The sequence below is a fragment of the Saccopteryx leptura genome, chromosome 5, assembly GCF_036850995.1.
Source record: "Saccopteryx leptura isolate mSacLep1 chromosome 5, mSacLep1_pri_phased_curated, whole genome shotgun sequence".
NCBI classification, from domain to species: Eukaryota; Metazoa; Chordata; class Mammalia; order Chiroptera; family Emballonuridae; genus Saccopteryx; species Saccopteryx leptura.
Window position 1 is genome coordinate 27,923,600 of NC_089507.1, and position 21,027 is coordinate 27,944,626.

Genomic DNA, 21,027 nt, shown 5'->3' on the forward strand with positions numbered 1-21,027 from the left:
TAGGTCTTCTGCTCAGTGACTTAACCAGACTGAAATCAAGGTGTCTGTCTGCCTGCTGTATTCTTGCCTGATGTCAGAGTCATCTTTCAAGGTTATATATGGTGTTGACAGAATTTAGTTCCTTTTGATGGCAGGGCTGGTGTCCCTGTTATCTTGCTGATTCTCAGCAGGGGCCACTCTCAGCTCCTTGAGGCTACCAGTAGGACCTTCTTCAAAGCCAGCTGGACAGTCTCCCCCATACTTTAAACCTCTCCTTTCGGAAGAGTCCAGTACCTTTTAAAAGGCTCATCTGATTAGTTCAAGCCCATTGAAGACGATTTCTCTTTTGATTAACTCAAATCTAACTGATTAATTTAGTTGTATTTGTAAAATCCCTTCACAATAGCCATATAACATAACCTAATCATGGGAGTGAACGCCTATTATATTCATAATCTTGCCTATGCACTAAGAGGTGGTGGTGGGGGATTGTTTACACCAACAATGGTCAAAGAGCACATGAGAGAAGTCAAAGAAATTTTGAGATGTTGATGCCCATTCTAAGGGTCCCTTTGGACAAATTGGAGCTATCTTTAGAAAAGCAGAGAGTAACTTGGTCATCACCACTGGTCATCACAACCCCAGTGCATTCAAAAGCAATATAACTGAATGCCACCCATCATTTGCTCCTAAGGCATATTTTGGAGATTTCTAATATAGGTATGCTGTGACTCTACATAGTAATAGTAGCTGAAATAATACCAACAGATAGTTTAAAACTAGATAAGTATCGCCTGACTTCTGATGACACCGTGGATAAAGCGTCAACTTGGAATGTTGAGGTCGCTGGTTCAAATCCCAGAGCTTGCCTGGTCAAGGCACATATGGGAAGCAACCATGAGTTGATACTTCTTGCTCCTCCAGCATCCCCTCTTTTCTCTCTCTCTCTCTCCTAAATAAAATCATGAAATAAAATAAAACTAGATAAGTATCATTGTGGATCTGATAGAGAACTAACTATGTAGCATAAGGGAAGGCTGAACCCATGGGTTCCAAAGCCGGAAACAGGAAGTGGTTGGTGGTGGTTGGAAGATAGACTCCCAAACGATGACGGGGATCACAAATGTCCCACAGATGGAGAGGTGCCAACGCTGGGCTCCAACCTGAAACAGGGCTGGCATAGGGTTCAGCCACCTGTGAACAGAGGCTTTAGAAAGTTATGGGTAACATCCTGGATTGCGATCTGGATCGATTTGCTGCCTTGGAATTGAGAGGCAAGCTGGGCACGCCTTCTATTATGGAGAGGCATATTTTCTACTCAGGGCTTGGCAGTGTTAATAGTTTATTATCATAAGGCAAAGAAACCTATTGGAAAACAGAGCACTCAGAGCAATAGGCAACCTCTTGATGGTTTATAAATTGCCGTGGAAAGTAAAGAAAGAAAATAACCACGTATTCCATTGCGATTGATTTCTACTCAGAAACTTCATGCCACCCCTAGGGTAATTCCAATTGCAGACAGGAGTGCAGAACACATAGTCTGTAACAAAATACAGAGCTGGCAATTCAGAAGTAGAAACAGAAATCAATACTTCTTACAGTTGTTGGAAAACTGCTATCACGACAGCTAGAACTGTTTAGAGTTGACAGGAGAGTACAGGGAGTCCTTGGGTTATGACAGTTTCGACATACAACGTTTCAAGTTTGCAACAGTCCCATAAAAACTTTAAAAAATTGAGACGTGTTTCAGCTTATACTGTTAGGTGTACTTATGGACTATGTGAGTGAACTAGTTTGGTTGCTCAGCGGAAGAATATGCAATAAGGTGGCACATGAGTGAGGGATTTGGCGTTACCTACGCCGTTTTGGACTGTTAAAAGCGCAAGTGTACCTTCTGTTTGTGTTAGGCTAGGGTGTATTTGGACTTACACCAAAATTTGGGTAACATCGCTGTCGTAGAAATGGCACTGTGTTGTAACCTGAGGATGCCCTGTAATTGGAAAATGGAAACATTTGGAATGTGGTTCTTTCTTGGAAAGAGCACTGTACCAGGAGTCATAAGACCCGAGACCAGGTCCTGACTGCTGCTAACTTGCGATCACAGAGGACTGTCACTAACTAGCTATACCATGCCCTTCACCTCTCTGAAACTCAGCTTTCTGATTTGGAAAGGTGTGAGTGGGGAACTTGACAAATTCTGAGATTCCTTACAACTTTTGGAATATGATGAGCTCATAATCTGCAGGTACATATAGAAGGAGAAAGATATTTATAAGTACTGTGCTAATTGGAAAAATACAGGAAATTGATTAACTTTTTGCTTCTCTGCATTTTTCTGTTTTGTCTTTGCCTCGCTACATTGACCCCAAAGTGAAGAGAAAATGAGAAAAAGCAGCCTTCCCAATGCTTACGTAAAATCAAACATTTCTCAGCCAATCAACATTTCCATTTCTGTGGAAAGGCCGTACCTCAAGCGGTAGCTTCATCCACAGCTGCTGTGTCACCACAGCCTGAGACTTGAACACCTGCCACCAGGCCTTTGGACAAGTTCATAAAATGCAGTGAAAATGATTGTTACTTAAGATCCAGGCAGAAACCAGAATGGGAAAGGAAAATGTAAAAAAAAAGAGTTTTTAGATGATAATTTCAATGTGATGTTGTGAGAACCAGATGTGATTTCCCACAAGCATCTTGATGACCTGACTTGTTTCTAGGATGTACTGAGTGAAGAGCGATAGGCCAGTAATCAGAATGAACGTGGACAATGCTGAAACTTACACAGATAAGTACACCAAAGTAAAAGCCCCATGGCAGAATAGAGCAGTGTATGCCTAGGTACCACAAAAGGCCTAAATGTTTATTTAAAATTCTAGTTTTGACAGTTTTATGAGTTTAAACACCTTTTGCGAGAGAACCTGATTGGGGGGGGGGGTATGCATCTGCATATTCACCTTTCAAAATGACCATTGTCCCCTTCCCCATCCTCTGCCGGCTTACATGGTTTTCTCCTTCTGCACATTTCCGTGAAACCTTCTACCAGCATTGTCAGAAATAATGTCAGTGTTTATTACAGCGAACAGCAAACTATCAAAAATGATGCTAAGTGAGAACCCTTAACTGTGTAAAATACTGTTAATATCACATGAGTTCATATGGCATTGCTGATGATGTAAAAATTCTCAGGAATCATGATTAGAGTTTGATTCATGGGTACTTGCTGCTGGTCCTATCTGTGAAAGGACCCTCACGTAGGGCATCAGCTAACTCGCACGGAGGATTCTCCCTTTGTAGATGGCTTTATTTATTTATTTATTTTTGTGACAGACAGAGAGAGTCAGAGAGAGGGACAGATAGGGACCGACAGGAAGGGAGAGAGATGAGAAGCATCAATTCTTTGTTGAGGCACTTTAGTTGTTAACTGATTGCTTTCTCATATGTGCCTTAACTGGGGGGGGGGGGGGGGGGCTACAGCAAACTGACCCCTTACTTGAGCCAGGGACTTTGGGCTCAAGCTGGGGAGCCTTGCTCAAACCAGATGAACCCGCGCTCAAGCTGGTGACCTCGAGGTCTCGAACCTGGGTCCTCTGCATTTCAGTCCGACGCTCTGTCCACTGCGCTACTGCCTGGTCAGATGATTGCTTTAATTTTTAATATAACATTTTCTTCTTTTTGTTTCATTTATTTCTTTATTTTTGTTTTTAAAAAATGAATACATAAAAAATAAACTAAAGAAAGTAGCATTTATGTTTAGAGTTTGTTCATAATCCTTTACAATGTATGAATACAGTCCAGAGGTAAATGAATTTCTGTTTAATATCTGGACAGATACTATCAGTTCAGAAACACTTCTTGTCAATTTTGACCCTAAAGAGAAGTCTGATTGCAGAGTGGACATCAACCATCATCATGGAGAGGGGAGACTTTTCAAAAAGGAAGGTTGGTGGCTCCTCTTTTTGCTGCGCTAAAGTTTGCGTTAGCTGAGCACAGCAACACCATCTGTGTGTATTTCTAAGCAACTGCTCCTCACAACTTTTGATAATATTTTAAATTCATTGATAGAGGAGTCTGAAATGCACTCAATATAGGGTGAGGTAAAATGAGTACATGAAACAGTTCTTGTTTTATTTATTAATTGTATTATTTTCCATATAAACAACTGTAAAGCCTACTTTTGCCCCACCCTATATTTTTAAATTGGTTTATATTGCAAAAATTCACGCAAATACAAGTATAAATTGATACAACTTTTAGAAGAACAATCAGCACTACCTATAAATTTTAAAATGCACATACTTGTAGCCCATCAATTTCACTGTTGATCTTTGCAAAAGCTCGTTAATATGTATGTACAAGGATGTTCAATATAGAATTCACTCAGCAAATACCATGTCAGGCACTATTCTAGGCACCACAGATAAAGCAGTGAACAAATAAGACAAAGGCCCCAGCCCTAGCAGGCTTACATTTTAGTGGAAGGAGACAGACAATACCTGGCCGGTTGGCTCAGCAGTAGAGCATCAGCCTGGCGTGCGGGGAACCCGGGTTCGATTCCTGGCCAGGGCACATAGGAGAAGCACCCATTTGCTTCTCCACCCCCCCCTTCCTCTCTGTCTCTCTCTTCCCCTCCCGCAGCCAAGGCTCCATTGGAGCAAAGATGGCCTGGGCGCTGGGGATGGCTCCTTGGCCTCTGCCCCAGGCGCTAGAGTGGCTCTGGTCGCGGCAGAGCCACGCCCCGGAGGGGCAGAGCATCACCCCCTGGTGGGCAGAGCGTCGCCCCTGGTGGGCGTGCCGGGTGGATCCCGGTCGGGCGCATGCGGGAGTCTGTCTGACTGTCTCTCCCCGTTTCCAGCTTCAGAAAAATACAAAAAAATAAAAAAATAAAAAATAAAACAGTGGTAAGGGCCTGACCAGGCAGTGGCGCAGTGGATGGAGCGTCGGACTGGGATGCAAAGGACCCAGGTTCAAGACCCCGAAGTCACCAGCTTGGGTGTGGGTTCATCTGGTTTAAGCAAAGCTCACCAGCTTGGACCCAAGGTTGCTGGCTCGAGCAAGGGGTCACTCAGTCTGCTAAAGGTCCCCGGTCAAGGCATATATGAGAAGTCAATCAATGAACAACTAAGGTGTTGCAACAAAAAACTGATGATTGATGCTTCTTATCTCTCTCCGTTCCTGTCTGTCTGTCCCTATCTATCCCTCTCTGACTCTCTCTCTGTCTCTGTAAAAAAAATAAAATAAAACGGTGGTAACGAGTAGACCTTAGGGAGGTGATATTTGAGAAAAGATTTGAAGGAGATGAGGGAGTTCACCAGGCATATATGAAAAACTTGAAAAAACCAAAGTATCCCCCCACTGAGAATGTGGAGATGTGATAGAGCCATTCAGTGGAATAATACTGTGAAGCTATTAGAAAGAATGAGGAAGATTAATGTTCTAGGTGAGCTGCCTGGAAGAGACTAAGGCAGAGATTTGTGTGCTGGTGTTTCACTGTGAGGCAATCTCAGGGGCGAGCCTTGTAAGAGTGAAGGATTGAGAAGAGCTCAGGCAAACGAGAAGCTGAACTACCGAGCAGTTGCCTTTCAGACCTCAGCCTGTCTCATCAGGAGCTTGGGGGTTGAGATGACTCTGCAGAGATGTCCCACATGAATGCACGGAACCAGGATTTTCTATCACCAACACCCCCATTGACCAGTCATTGTAGTACAGTTGTGAGGAAATCAATTCCTTGTGGCCAAGGGAAGCATTTAGCGGAGGCATTCAGCAGACAATACTTCCAGCAGTGGGGAGAAAGCCCCATGACCCCAGGGAGCACACACAACATCCACCATTATCTGTGTGGCTGAGACCTCCACTGTATACTGGGAAGTGGAAAAAGCCAAGTTCAGAACACTCACATGTAGGTATAGTCTTCTTTTTTTTTCTTGAAAAAAACTACAAGAAACAATATTCGAATTGTTATCTTTAGAAGAAAATGGGGGAAGGGCTAAAAAGATAGGTGCACTTAAAGTGGACCCCTCTTTAAGAAAATGTAATAACATATACCCACATCCCTTACTAAATATATAATTTACATATAACTCTGAGTTGAATTTATATAAACAATAGTTGACCAGTTGACCTAATATTCCATTTTTTTAAATATACTTAAGAAAATGATAATTTCTAATTTGGAAATTTTCTTTTTTATCTTTAATAACCAATAATTATTTTTTAGGTCTTAAATATTTCCATAGGCACTTATAGGCTCATAGACTCTATTATCTATTATGTCAGTAGACTCTGTTGTAAAAATAAGAGGCTAGTCCACTTTCTGTTGTCTATGTTTCTATACTCTTTGAATTTGCCAATGTTCTTAATACTTTTATTTTGAAAATCAAGCAGGTATATCAGAGAAGTGAGATACTAGATATTTCTTAGTTTCTTTTCTTTATATTTATTTTTTAAAAGAAGAAATAAAGACATGAGATGAAAAGGAAGGAATGTTATATTAAAAATTAAAGCAATGTAAAAAGGAGGAACTCCCTGGATGAGTTAGCTGGTGTCCTCTTAAGGGTCCCTCTAGAGCAGGAGTAGTCAACCTTTTTATACCTACCGTCCACTTTTGTATCTCTGTTAGTAGTAAAATTTTCTAACCTCCCACCAGTCCCACAGTAAGGGTGATTTATAAAGTAGGGAAGTAACTTTACTTTATAAAATTTCTAAAGCAGAATTATAGCAAGTTAAAGCATATAATAATAATTAATTACCAAGTACTTTACCTTGAATTTTTGCTAAGTTTGGCAGAATAAATCTTTATAAAACAACTTACTATAGTTAAATCTATCTTTTTATTTACACTTTGGTTGCTCCACTACCACCCACTATGAAAGCTGGAGCGCCCACTAGTGGGCGGTAGGGACCAGGTTGACTACCACTGCTCTAGCATATGGGAACAGTAGGAAGCATCCATAGAGCTACCCAGACATCCAGGGTGCTGCCTAGAATTGCTCTTGCTCCCCCAAGTTACCACTTGGTCAGGAAGACCCTCCCACCAACAACAAATTATTTTCATCCTCCAGAAAAAGGAGAGACCTCCCTTCAATAGGGTTTTGATCTCAGTAGAACTCACAAGAAGAGGGCATGGTGAAATTGTTGTGCTTTTTGAGAAGAAAAAGTAAACTGAAAGAATATGGAGCACCACACAGTGTCTTGGGATCTGTGTCTGCACAGCACAGGGCTGATCCTAAAGACATCAAGCCATGCCAGTCCGAGGCATGGCTGCAAGGGGCAGGGCTAGATTCCCGAAGTTTCACTGCAGGTGTGACCTTCACCTTGCTGTTTCACCAGGGTAAGGTAAGGCAAGCTAAGTTTAGCATAAACCAGTGTTTTAAAAGTGAGGATGTTCCTAATCAAAGATCTAATTTCCGAGGAATTATAGAAATGGGACTAAGATGACATTTAATCAACTATAAGTGACATATAAAACTTTAATATAATGTAGTGATTGAACATGTGAGTTCTAGAGTCAGAAGGATTAGGTTCAGATCCTGCCCCTGCTACTTACTGGCTGTAGGACCTTGAGCTAGTGATTTCAAAGTCTCAGTTTTCTCAATTGTGAAATGGGTGTAATAATATCCCTTATAAGTTGTTGAGAAGATTCAATGAGATAATTTACTGTACTAAAAATATTTAGTCCTATGTTTGGGACTTAGTGAGTACTCAATAAATATATGAGGCTCAATAAGTATATAAGGCCATACCAAAAGGTTTATATTTCTCCTCAGTGACCCTACAAAACCTTGGCAAGTTGATGTTATAATCCTCCTTTCAGAGAACACACAGCAACAGAAACTCAGAGAGGTTAAGTAACTCACCAAGGTCACCCAGCTAATAGGTGATGAAACCAAAATTCCTCCCCAAGACTCCTGACTCCTAAGTTTAGGGTGTTTTCCATTAGAGTACAGGGGGTAAATTGAATACTGGCCAATCACGTAACATTTGTTTTTCAATTATATAGTATCACAGCGTTTATATCACATTCCTTTCTTCTTTACAATGCTACAATATGTCAAGGAGGAGAGGATAGTCCATCTTCAGAACCATGGAATTTGGGGCATTTTAATTTTCTGAGGATACTTAGGGTTTGTGATGACATGTGAAAAAACTAATCTATACACTATACCCTAGTATTATTCATATTTGTTGCTTTTCTCTGTTATTGGTAGAACAGATCAATATCTGAAAATGAATCCCTCCCAGTCAAAAGGCAACAATGACTCCATATTTTTACTTCCTTGTTCTGAGCACTAGATGTCACACTAAGTAAGGTTTTAGAAGTTATTTTTCAAAGTCGAGTGTAGTGTACAGTGTAAATCCTAGCTATGAAAATATAGCTTTGTATTTCTAGTAGAATGCAATACATATGTACTTCCACTATCAAAATAATTCAGGAAACAGCTATCAGAATATATAATTGAAGAAATCTTAAATAAATGCATTCTTTGCATATAATTACACTTCAATAAAGCTCTATGTTTGGGGGGGGTGAGGGTGTGGGGGGGTGTAGTTGGAATAGCAGCCTATTGTCATGACTGTTAAGCAGAAACATCCCATTTATATTCACATAAAAATGGTATTTTCTTGCCTCACCAGACAATGGTGCAGTGAATAGAGCATCAGCCTGGGATGTTGAGGACCCAGGTTTGAAACCCCAAGATCACTGACTTGTGCACTGGCTCATCCAGCTTGAGTGCTGGGTCACCGACTTGAGTGTGAGATCATAGATATGACCCCCCATAGTCACTGGCTTGAGCCCAAAGATCGCTGACTTGAAGTACAAGGTCACTGGCTTAAAGCCCAAGATTGCTGGCTTGAGCAAGGGGTCACTCGCTTACCTGGAGCTTCCTGGTCAAGGCACATATGAGAAAGTAATCAGTGAACAACTAAGGTGCTGCAACTATGAGTTGATGCTTCTCATCTCTCTCCCTTCCTGTCTGTCTGTCTGTCTCTGTTTGTCCCTCTCTCTCTCTTTCTCTAAAAAAAATTATTTTTTCCATCAACCTATGCACACATATCCATGATCATCTGTGTTCTGAATGGCAAGAGCTGTTCTTCCCTAGGAAGAGAATCAGCCATGGTCCTAACCTGCAAAGGGTGAAGAAAGTTAAAGAGGAGATCATGACAGTGAGGTTTAATCAACCCTGAATGGTCTCAGGGAAGGGTGTGGAATTGTCTTTCCTACATGGCTTATGCAAAGGAGCTGTCGCAGATGCCTCCCAGCCTTCTCTAGCTCATTTACTCCTTGATTTTAGCTCTCATACATGCAGGTGAGAATCAGATTCAGATCTGGATATACATTATTTCCTTTTGAAAAAAATATTTTCCTAAAAGATGGCAAGGAATATGGATTCAGATTATTATGTTGTATAACTTAAATGTGTTACTGAAACTCGAGTAAGTTCCCATTGAAATGCTTGAAATTCATTGGAAGCAACAGAGAATTAATCCCAGGCTTAGTTTTAGCAGTTATAGTGCATCTTTCTTTCCAATTTAGTAATGATTTGAACTATATTTAGTGATTGCACATGAATCTAGGTAATTAATGTTGTAAACATTGTAAATAATGTTTCAGGGTTTTCTAGAGTGTGTACAATGACAGGTGATTCCCACTGGATATAATTAGTCCTATATCTGTTTGGTAAATATCAGTGTCCTAATTATGTTAAGATAGCTCTGATGAAGTTAAAACTGATACAACACTACTATTTGGGTTTGGGATTTATCCATGTCTTTCTCTTCCTCAAGAGGTGGATGAGCTATAACTTTAACAGGGCCTTCTAAGACCAAGTGGTTCTCTTTGTCTCTAAATCCTGCCATGACTTGGGACATTCACCCACACCCTCGTGTATTAATATTGCTGCTGCCTTGGGTTTTAACAACCAGAGGCCACCCAGATCCCCAGTGAAATCTCCCATTCTCCTGGGGTGCTAAGGGGAGAGGTGAGCACTGTGATGATGGCAGCTCGTAGTGTTTCTTTTTCAAGAACGCAAAGAGCCACTTAGGAGCATCAGTCGACTATTAGCTTTGTGTTCAGTTTGGGAACCCTGAGAAAAGCTATAGCTCATCATGAGCACCTCTAAAGAGAAAAAAAAAAAGCTGCAGAATAAAAATGTAGACAAGAAATTTATCAAGCCAAGGATGTGTGTGTGTGTGCGTGCACACGCGTGTGCGTGTAGTATATGTGTGTGTGGGGGATGAGCAGGTCAGCTTTGTATTTACCAGATAGTTACTGAATACCCACGGTGCTGGGTTTTTGTCCCTGATCAGACGGAACCAGTACCCTTCCTCCTAGCTGACTGTTCTTATAGCTTGTGTTTAAACTGTTACCGCTTAAGACAACTGTCAGAGGTGTTGGCTGCTCTTCCTGGTTTTCCCACTGACTTGCCTTTTGATTTTGACACACCGACCCCCGACCCTGCTCTCTCCATACGAAAGGAAAGATGAACACATTGAAGGAGCATGTTAAAGCTCAACCGATTTCAGTTCACCAAATAGCAGCGGAGCAACTGCAATAGGCTGGGCCTGCAAGAAATCAAAAAATGGATGCTGCACCCCTGCCTTGAGGAGCTTGGGAAAGAGAAAAGGGGAGAAGGCAGGGACGCTGTTCCCAGATAATACCTCTGGTTCAGAATCCCAGGTTGCTTGTTTGAAGTGTGAGAAGCAAAATAGGATAATAAAACATCTGGGAGCACTGTAGATTGGTTTCTCTCATGTGCCCCTCACAACAAGCCCACGAAGAAACTGAGTCACTGAGAGGTCAGGGAACTTCTCCAGGGTCACCCACCTGGGCAGTGGTGGAGCTGCGCTGGGACCGGAACCACATGGGAGGTCTGCCAAGTCGATGCCGTTCACCAGCGCACTTCCTTACAACAACTCTGGAGAGGAGCTGTAGAATTCACAGACTCAACTTCTGATGTATCTGTGAACCGTGTTTTTATTTCCTGATAGGTCATGGCTTAACAGCAGTCAAGGAGAAAGCAGGGGCCACCCTACGGATTCATAGTGCAAATTCCTGCTCTTCGGACGGGGCCCAGCCTGACTCCGAAAATGGCATCCCTCAAAGTGAGTGATGTGTTTATTTGGGGGCTTCTGGACTTGGGCTGTATTACCCTGCACATACAAATAGCAGATTTCAGATCAGCAAAGGCTGTTTCTCTCTCTTTAGTAACAGATGTGACCATGGATCAGAGTCCTGCAGAAGGCCCACCCACTTCTCCTTCATCAGGGTCTCGGGGCGTGCTGTCAGCCATCACCAATGCGGTTCAGAACACGGTGAGTCGTCAGCTGCATCCTCTGTTGTCCCTGGTGTCTCCCAGCACCTTCTTTTCATAGCTCTGTTTACCAGTGACCTAGATACATCAGAGAAAAGATGGCCTTGCTCACAACTTTGGATTGTGGTTTTGTTATGCTTTCTCCTACAGAGTGGGCGTAACCTTGGAACAAAATAATAAGGACAAAATGAAATGCATTTTATGTTTAAAAGAAAAGAGCTGCTTTAAAGGGACATTTTTTAAGTCTGCGGTTACAGCGTCCTTCAGCTGCTCCAAGGACAGCCTCTGGGTGGGGAGACAGAGCTCTTTCTTAGAGCTGGGACAGCGGTTTTCCCTCAATACTGTGCCTCTTAACCTTCGATGTGAAAAATTAGCCGTTTAAATAAAAATAAATGTTGGCAAAGAGTCAGCAACAATATCCCCGAGATGTTTCTAAAGGGTTTCCAGATAACTGAGACCAACATTCTTCCCCCATTTCTACTGTCCCCTCCGAAAATAACCCAAAGTCTGCCCCCGACACCTCACTTCCGACCCCAGCTGGGATGTTGGGGGGCTTCCTACCTCTTTATTGGCAACAAAACACAGATGAAGAATGCAAAGAGGAGAAGCCCCCCAACTGAGAGGAGGCAGCCAGCTGGTCTTTGGGGTTTATTTTCTGCTATGTAAAACCAACTAACTGGTTTTTCTAGAAATATGGCTCGTGTTCAGTTTATTTATTCTTTTTTTTTTTTAAATGGCTAACTTTCATTATATACCAGGAGCTATGCTAGGTGCTGGGCATGTGCTGACAAACAAGAGGGCGTAATATCCCAGAAGGCAGAGACAAGCTAGCAGCACCTACACCAAAACACGGCAAGCAAACATGGCAAAACACGCACAGAGGAGGGTGTCCCGCCCGATCTTTGGGGTCAGAGCATGCCAGAAACGGCTAACTGCTTCTCTTATTGGTACTTGCGGACCTGTATACTGAGTAGGGTGGGTGAGGAGCAGCAAACATGTTGTAGGATCAAACAGCAATACAAGTCCATTATGCCCCAAGGAATCTGTCGGACTGCGGTGGGAAGGAGCGCTTTCAGTATCTCTGGTGTAAGAAATGAATTCACAGTCTCCCTGAGCTCCAGTGCAGGGCACTCTGAGTTTGCCTTTCAGCATCCTCACCTTCCATTCTGTGTTCCCTCTGACCTTCTGGAACAGTGGTCCCCCCTTATCTGCGAGCGATACGTTCCAGGAACCCCAGTGGATGCCTGAAACCATGGATAGCACTGAACCCTATGTATACTGTTTTTTCCTATACATACGTCCTCAACTTCTCACTTAACGGCAGCACTTTATGGCATCTCTTTGGCACATCTGAATTACCAACATCACTACTCTAGTGCTTGGGGGACATTGTTAAGTAACATAAGGATTACTCGGACACTAGCACTGTGAGACCAGAGACCACAACAGTTAATCTGCTAACCCCGACAGCTACTAAGTGACTCATGGGCCGGGAACATGTACAGTGTGGATGATTAATGTCTGTGGACAGAGGGGTGATTAATGTCCAGGGCGGGGCAGAGCAGGACAGCATGAGATCTCAAGACACTACTCAGAATGACGCACAACCTAAAACTTATGAATTGTTTATTTCTGAAATTTTCCATTTAGAACTTCAGTTGACCACAAGTAACTGAAAACCCAGAAAGAGAAACCTCAGATTGGGAAGAGGATACTGTATTCTCTTTTCCCGAGTTCCAGACACCTCCACCTGGTCTGCCCATACTCAAAGTGCCTATGACTTTCCTTTTCCCATTTTATTCTCTACTGAAGTACGCCCCACAGACTGTCAGGAGAAAATAAATCAAATTATGTGGAAGTGGGAATTATTGATATCCCATAGTCCTCCCAAAGTATGTATATTTTAAGTTCTGTTTTATAGGGTGATTGTTGATTGGCTCCCAAATCTGAATACAAAGTCTAAATGTCCAAGATGGGAATGACAGATAAAGTATATTAATTCTGTGAAATCAAATATTGTTATGAAGTGATAATTAAGAAGATTGGAAAATGCATATAATAATATCAATATAATACTACATTATAATGTATATAAATTTGTGTGAGGTGGGAAAAAACATAGAGGTGTGCATATTGCAATTGCAATTATGTAGTTGGAGGGTACATGCAGAAGTTAGAAAGGATTTAAGCAGTTCTCTATATGAACAGTTTATGTGAGTAAATCTTGACTGTTTTAATGGAAAACAGTGGCTGACAGAGGGATTTGCAAGAAGATAACTGTATACTAGAACAGATTCCAAAGCCAGTAGTGTAAGGAAATCAGCCTGTCTCGTTTCATGAATATACTAAATATAAGTGGTTTATTATTAGTTTCTGAAAGTATGCAAATGACATCTTAAACAGCCAGAGGATCCTATACTCCAGGGCCCTAGGTTTAAGAATTCCCTTGGCAAGAGTATTTGACATTTTAATAGATTATTCTAAATAACTCTGTTACTTAGATTAAAATTTTTTCAAACAAAAGTAGCCATTAGGTCACTCTATTTATATACACAGAGCTAGTAAAATTAATCCCCAAAATGCTTTGGTTTTTCCTAACCATCCTTTTTAAATAACATTGCATGCCCTACAAATTATGTGACATATATTCTTCCAAGGGAAAGAAAATGGGATTAAATGGATGATTAATCTCCGGATGAAAAAAATTGTGACTGTGTATTGATTTTAATATTTAAGATAGAACCACCTAGGAGTTGCCAACTCTTGCAAAACAGCAAAATGTAAAAATCTAATCTCATGCAATGACCTCATCTGCAGGGTAAAAGCGTCTTAACTGGTGGGCTTGATGCTTTGGAGTTCATTGGCAAGAAAACCATGAATGTCCTTGCAGAAAGTGACCCAGGCTTTAAACGGACGAAGACACTCATGGAAAGAACCGTTTCCTTATCTCAGGTAGGATGACATACTTTTGCAAGTTTTTCTTTCACTCAATAAAGTAAATACATTCTTATTTATTTTTTATTAGCTATTTTAAAGTACATGATTCAAATTTAAATGATGCAAAACAGTAAGTAGAGAGTGAAAACTTAGTTTCTAATATACCCTTTCCCCTGGCCAGGTAGTTTCTCGTGGGAGATGACCACTGTTAACAGCTTCTTATGGATTCCATCAGAATTACCATAGAGATAAAGAGATATAGATAAAGATATATGTAGCTACACACACACACACACACACACACACACATGCACATATACATGTATCTACATTTTCAACCAAATGGTAGCATACTAACCATACTCTTTTATTCCTTGTTTTGTTCACTTAATAATTTCTTGAAGATTATTCCATTTATGTCATTTGTCTTCACCCATTCAGGCTGCTATAGCAAAATACCATAGACAAGGTGCTTGTAAACAGCAAACATTTGTTTCTCACAGTTCCAGAAGTTTACATCCCTGTAAAATAAAGATTGGACCTGGTCGCTTTCCCAGATTCCCGTCATTCTTGTGCCACCATCACAATTTTTATCAGATCTGTATTCAGTCTACCACTAAAAAGTAAGTGGTAGCAATGCTCATAGAAATGCGTCACTCAAGAAGCCACATGAACCATTTGCAATGTTTGTTCTAATTACACATCTGAAATGTGCAACATGTGTAATACATAACATACTGGGCCACACTTTAGCACTGTGCCTATAATTCACATGGCCGGCTTAAGCTACATCACACGACACTACCAACTTTAACCTCCTTCCAAACAGTAATTTGTCGTTCACGCATTCATTCCACAAATGCATGTTAAGTATCCCCTGTGTGCCAAGCACTGTTCCAAGCACTTGAGATACATTTAGTTACCAAAATGGAAAAAATCCCTGTCTTTAAAGAACTTTTATTCCAGTAAAGAAAGGTAAACAAGCAATAAACATTACCTCGTATTTTAGAAGGTAGTGAGTGCTGTGGAAAAATAGAAAAAGTAGAGCAGGAAGAGGGTAATCAGGAATGTGGGAGTGAGGGGCAAGGAAAAAATTGGAGTGTGATGTGGGGACTCATGGAAATGGAGAATAACAGTTGAGCAAATATTTGAAGGTGATAACACACTTGACCATGCAGAAATCTGAGCAAAGCACATTCCAGTTAGAAAGAGCAGCTTGTGCAAAGGCCCTGGGGCAGAAGTATCTGGTATGAACAAAACCAGCCAAGGTGCTATGTGGTGGGATAAGAGTGAGACAGGATGAGAGTTGTTAAAGAGAAGGCCAGAATGGAAACGGGAAGCAGACGATGGCAGATGATGGGGGGCATTTGTAAAGACCTTGGGTTTTACTGTTAGTGAAATAGGGAAACCAATGCAGCACTTTGAAAAGAGGAGTGACAAATCTGACTTTGAAAGTCTAGTCACTGTGTGAAAAATAGACTAGGTAAGGAGGAAAGCCAAGGGCAGGGAGACCAGTTAGAATACATATCAGTCTAGGTCCTCCCAGAAACGGATGCCAAGACAGGCTTAAACATGTGAGGACTTTATTAGAGGAAAAGCCCGTGGGAGAGAAAATCGGGGGTTGGGTGCTCAGGAAGGTGGGAAGAGCCGTCAGAACACGATGCAAGTCTAACAAGATGCAGTGAAGGGGAGAGAAGATTGGGCGGAAGCATCCTAGACTGCTGTGCCATCTGAGGGAGGTTTGGCGAAGCTGTGGGGGAGTCCTTCTGCCCAAGTCCACTGACAAAGAAGCTCCTGTCTCCCGGGAGCAGGTCTGCCTTCGCGCTCCTGCTGCACTGTGGTGGGCAGGGAGAGTCATGGGAGGCGTGACTCAGTGCGGATGAGGGATGGATTCCAAAGCGCAGCAGCTGAGGCCCTTGGTCATTCATGCTCCGGTCTCTCAGCCTCCTCAGGAGGCTGTTAACTGCACTGACCTAAGCAGGAGGTAGTGGAGGCTTGGAATGCGGAGCCATGAAGGTAGCCAGGAGTGCTGATGCTGGGTGGAGGTCGAAGGCCTTTCCAGGTTTCCCAAAGGCTTGAGTGAGGAGTGGGAGATAAAAGGAGGAGGCAGGGATGGTCTCAGGGTGTCGGTCTTGAGCATTCGGAAGGATGAAGCTGCTATTAACTGAGATAGGAAAGTCTGTGAGGCTTTCCTAATCCACACTAAATAACTAGAAAGATCATCGGTGCACGACCCACATTCCTCACGTGTTCTATGCCAGTGCAGCACTGAGGAACGTTTCCTGGATCTCACGCCGGAATCACTCCTTGATCTTTAAACCCACTTCCTTTTCTTTTCCAGAGGAAAATAGAACCAACATCCTGGGTAAAGCCAGTTCTTCTTTAAGCAACTTGAATTTCACTCTCCCACCTATTTTGTGTGTGTCCATTTAAATCATTCCAGCACAGTGTTTTCCTTTTACCTTCCGTCACAGCCCTTTCCTGTGTGTTTTAAAGTCCAAATTTAGAGATGCAAGTTGGTGTAGAGAAAGGAAGCAGTCTCAGCGTCACCTGGTTATTTTATTTTACCACCGCCAACCCAGTGAGGTCACTGGGGGAGGCTGTGCCTGCCTGCTACCTGCTGTTGAGTTGGCTCCAACTCAGGGTGACCCCAGGACTGTGTGATGTCTGTAATGTCCTCTCCACAACATCCCAGCTCAGCTCCTGTGGACTCATGCCTATGGCTTCTTTTTTTTTTTTTTTTTTTTTTTTTTTTTTACAGAGACAGAGAGTCAGAGAAAGGGATAGACAGGGATAAACAGACAGGAATGGAGAGAGATGAGAAGCATCAATCATTAGTTTTTCGTTGCAACACCTTAGTTGTTCATTGATTGCTTTCTCATATGTGCCTTGACCTTGGTGCTACAGCAGACTGAGTAATTCCTTGCTCGAGCCAGCGACCTTGGGTCCAAGCTGATGAGCTTTGCTCAAACCAGATGAGCCCGCGCTTAAGCTGGCGAGCTCGGGGTCTCGAACCTGGGTCCTCCTCATCCCAGTCTGACGCTCTATCCCCTGCGCCACTGCCTGGTCAGGCTCCTATGGCTTCTTTTATGGTGTCAGTCCAGCTCATATTTGTCTTCTTCTTTTCCTGTGACCTTCTGTTTGTTCCAGCATTATTGTCTTTTTCAGAAACCCTTGCCCTCTCATGATGTGCTCAAAGTTGGACAGCTTCCATTTCATCATTTTTGCCTCCAGCGATGTCCCAGGCTTAATTTGCTCTAAGACCACTTGTTCATCTTTCCGGAGATCTATCTGTAGAGCTTTCCTCCAACACCATTTTGCAAATGAATCTATTTTTTTTTCTTCACTAGGTTTTATTGTGTTACAAACTCCCAGTGGTTTGATGGGGTTGCATAGAAAACTTCAAAATTTAGAGCTTCTACTTTGTTTAGTGTTAAAGGCCGGCAGGAGGGAGAATTCTGTCTGCAGCCCTGTGGGTCTTTGGCTGACAACTTCAAGACCCAAAAGGAGAATGTGGCCGATTGTTTTGTTGACACAGACTAAAAAAAAAATCTATTCTTTTGTGATCTTCCCTTTGTGACCTTGCTAGTGGCCAGTGTATTTATGGTGCTCTTCACAGATAGTAAAGGACTCTCTAAACTTAATGCCCTAGTAAACTTGATGAGAAATCAAATAAGTCTTAGAATCAAAGAAAGTGAGTACAGGAAACTGGGAGTGATTGGTGGGCTTATAGTTGTTTCATTGTCTTTTTATGTAATCAACAAAAAACGTAACTGGAGAAAAATGATCAATTTGGAGGGGAACTCAGTTCACAGTCAGACATCTCGTGACCGACCTAAGAACTGATAAGCTAACATTCTTGTTTATGTTCAGTATCTAGTAAAGGATACATTCTGAGTTTATATTTTATTAATTTTTATTAAGAGTGTTTAATAATCGCACACACAAGAAATATATAAAAAATAATGTAACTCAGATAATATTGGGTCAGTTTATTTCTGCTTTGAAGTCTGCATGGGTGCAGACATTGCAATTAACCCTGTCACACTAGCTTAAACCTTTCTAGCGCACATAAATTTGCTCATTATAAAAAACGTGGGCATTTTGAAGAGTAAGAAAATTAATCACACACAGAAAGCACTTCAGTGGAAGCCACTATTGAGCTTTTGTTGTGCTTCTTTCCAGTCCTGCTCCTGGGCAAAGAATGTATGCTTTGTTTTGTTGTGTACATAATGAACACATCAAATTCAAAGTGGAATATCATCTAAAAATTGTCAGTAGAATCCATCAAAAACATCATTTTTCTAGAAATTCCAAAGTGACTAAAACCTATCTTACAAATACAAAGTCAGTCTTCATCGCCCCCTACGTCTTGTGCAAGTAAAGGCGCTTTCAGGACACACGGAGTGTACAAATACAGTGTTATCTCTGCAGATGTTACGGGAGGCCAAGGAGAAAGAGAAGCAGAGACTGGCTCAGCAACTCACGGCCGAGAGGACCGCCCACTACGGGATGCTGTTTGATGAGTATCAAGGTTTGTCACACCTGGAAGCTCTGGAAATTCTATCCAATGAAAGTGAAAGCAAGGTATGTCTGCATTGGTGATGTTAAATGACATATTTATCAACGTGTTTTCTTAACCGGGAAAGAAATGGGAAAATCTGCCATTAGAACATCTCATTGTTAGAGCCTTATTATTATTGTGCTCAGGTCACAAATACTGTCCAGCCTGATGACCCCGTCATGCTCCATATTATTTCTTCTCTGTCCTCATACTCCTCCCCTCCCCAAGAGGGCCGGCATAGTAGGAGTCATTACTAGCCCTACCTCTTGGTGCAGTAGCTGCTCAGAAGCTTGGCTGTCGGGCTCTAGGCGCACGCCTGTCTTTGGCGATGTAGCACCCAGATCAGTGATGCCCGACCAACACTCGTCTTCATTCCCACCCAGTGACAACAGAGCAGCTGATGTTTCTTTCAGACTACAGCAGTTTCATATGGGTTATATATTTAATCACCAACTTATTAGACTGCCTGGGCTACAAAGTGCAGGGTTATTCTATCAGTGGTTACAGTTCTATTTGAGAATGCCCCTGGACAGAAACTGAGAAGTCACCTAGCAGCCCTGCATGTTCACATCCCCCACTGTGATCCCAAGAAGCAAAACATGAATGACAGAAATCAGCAGGGTTTGGTGATTTCTTTTTCAAAGGCTCTACGTGTGTGTGTGTGTGTGTGTGTGTGTGTGTGAGAGAGAGAGAGAGAGAGAGAGAGAGAGAGCAAACACTTATTCTGACTTATATAGTCCTATTCTAAGCACTTTAAAATTATTAACTCACTTAATTGTATATATGGCTTTTTTGGTGAATGTCAGGCTGAGTACTCTGGGGTATTTTTTCCAGTGGAGGCCACAGGGCAGTACCCTCAGGACCCCTCTTGAGGGACTATGGGTTATGAGGAGCTATGAGTCATTCACTGGGGAGAGGCAGATGCTCGGGCAGGAAGCTGACCTTGGAAGTGAGCCTCAGAATGGAGAAGAGATTTTTGACTCACTCTAAGCCTTCTTCTTTCATGTTTGGCCTTTGAGAAGGTTGAGACATTCTTCATGCCCATCTTAGGGGAAGATGACATCTGCCACATAACAGACCACCAAGAACCAAACAAGATGGAGACACACACATCCCTACTCCCCACCCACAAGGTTATTGAGTAACAAGTTGCTCTCTGTTTTTATTTCCTTTTTAGTTGCCCATGAGCCATGAGTGAGTCTTGTGGTTAAACTATTAATGGATAGTTTTTTTAAAAAAGAAAAATTATGAATCTTATACAGATACGAAATGAACATGAATTAAAGAATTTATTTAACTCATTAATTAAATGAAGGAACCAAACAGCTATTACAACTGATTCAAGCACAAATTTATATTGAGTAAGGTATGTGGAAATGGACACATCCCTGTTTTTTCCACAGGAGGCTGTGTCTCCACTGGGCAAATTCATTCACATGTCTATAGACCTGAATTATTTTGCACTGCGATCAGCCGTCTACAACTTACAGAGTTATAAAATCACTCCCATACACTCAGAATTTGATGATCTGGTAAGGTGTGCTTTGGAAAATGCAGTTTTCCACTGAAGCCCAGTTTTTCCTATAAAACCTGCATTTGGGGCCAGATGTTACGTGATCAAATACAACTGAGTATCTGTATGATTTTGGACTTGTCTTACCTCAGCCTCCTTATCTATGAAGTGAGAATAATAATGAAAACCTACTTCACTGCATTATTAAAATAATTAAGTGAGATAATCCATGAGAAGTGAGTCACAGCATGCCCGATACATAATAAGCACTCAATAAATGTTAGCAGCCATTGTGTAACGTACCTGGGTATGCCTGTATAATGTGGATGACGATTTACATTTATATGCACTCTTATCTTACGTATATTTGTTATTATTACTAAAAGCTTTACAGGGGAGCATGGCCCCTGGAAGTTATCGTGCTGATAATAGAGTTTTCACTCTGGCTGGTTCCATTGCTGGTCTCCGCTGTGAAACAGCCTCAGGTCCCTAGAAAAGAGCCCCAAAGGACTGGTGTCGCAGGCAGGGAGGGTTCTCTGGAGAGATGCATGTTTGCATACTGCTCCCACGAGATCAGCTTTCTTTCCCCAACCTGGAGGGTTTTGTAGTTTTCATACTAAGGGATGCAGGATTATTTTTTCTTGGCTTAGTGATGACAGTTACTGGGTGCCGTCATAAACAGTCCACTAGGAGTTACCCCCACTCCTGTAGCAGTCCAGGATAGGGGT

General features: G+C 42.0%; 1 protein-coding gene across 3 annotated transcripts in view; it reads left to right on the forward strand.

The window, feature by feature from the left end:
• FAM114A1 (family with sequence similarity 114 member A1) overlaps window positions 1-21,027 on the forward strand; it is a 70,103-nt gene that overhangs the window by 25,922 nt on the left and 23,154 nt on the right. For all 3 annotated transcript variants that reach the window (XM_066384889.1, XM_066384890.1, XM_066384891.1), the window contains exons 4-7: window positions 10,963-11,076; window positions 11,180-11,286; window positions 14,103-14,237; window positions 18,657-18,809. In XM_066384889.1, coding sequence (XP_066240986.1) covers window positions 10,963-11,076; window positions 11,180-11,286; window positions 14,103-14,237; window positions 18,657-18,809 — 509 coding nt within the window. The remainder of the gene's footprint in view (window positions 1-10,962; window positions 11,077-11,179; window positions 11,287-14,102; window positions 14,238-18,656; window positions 18,810-21,027) is intronic.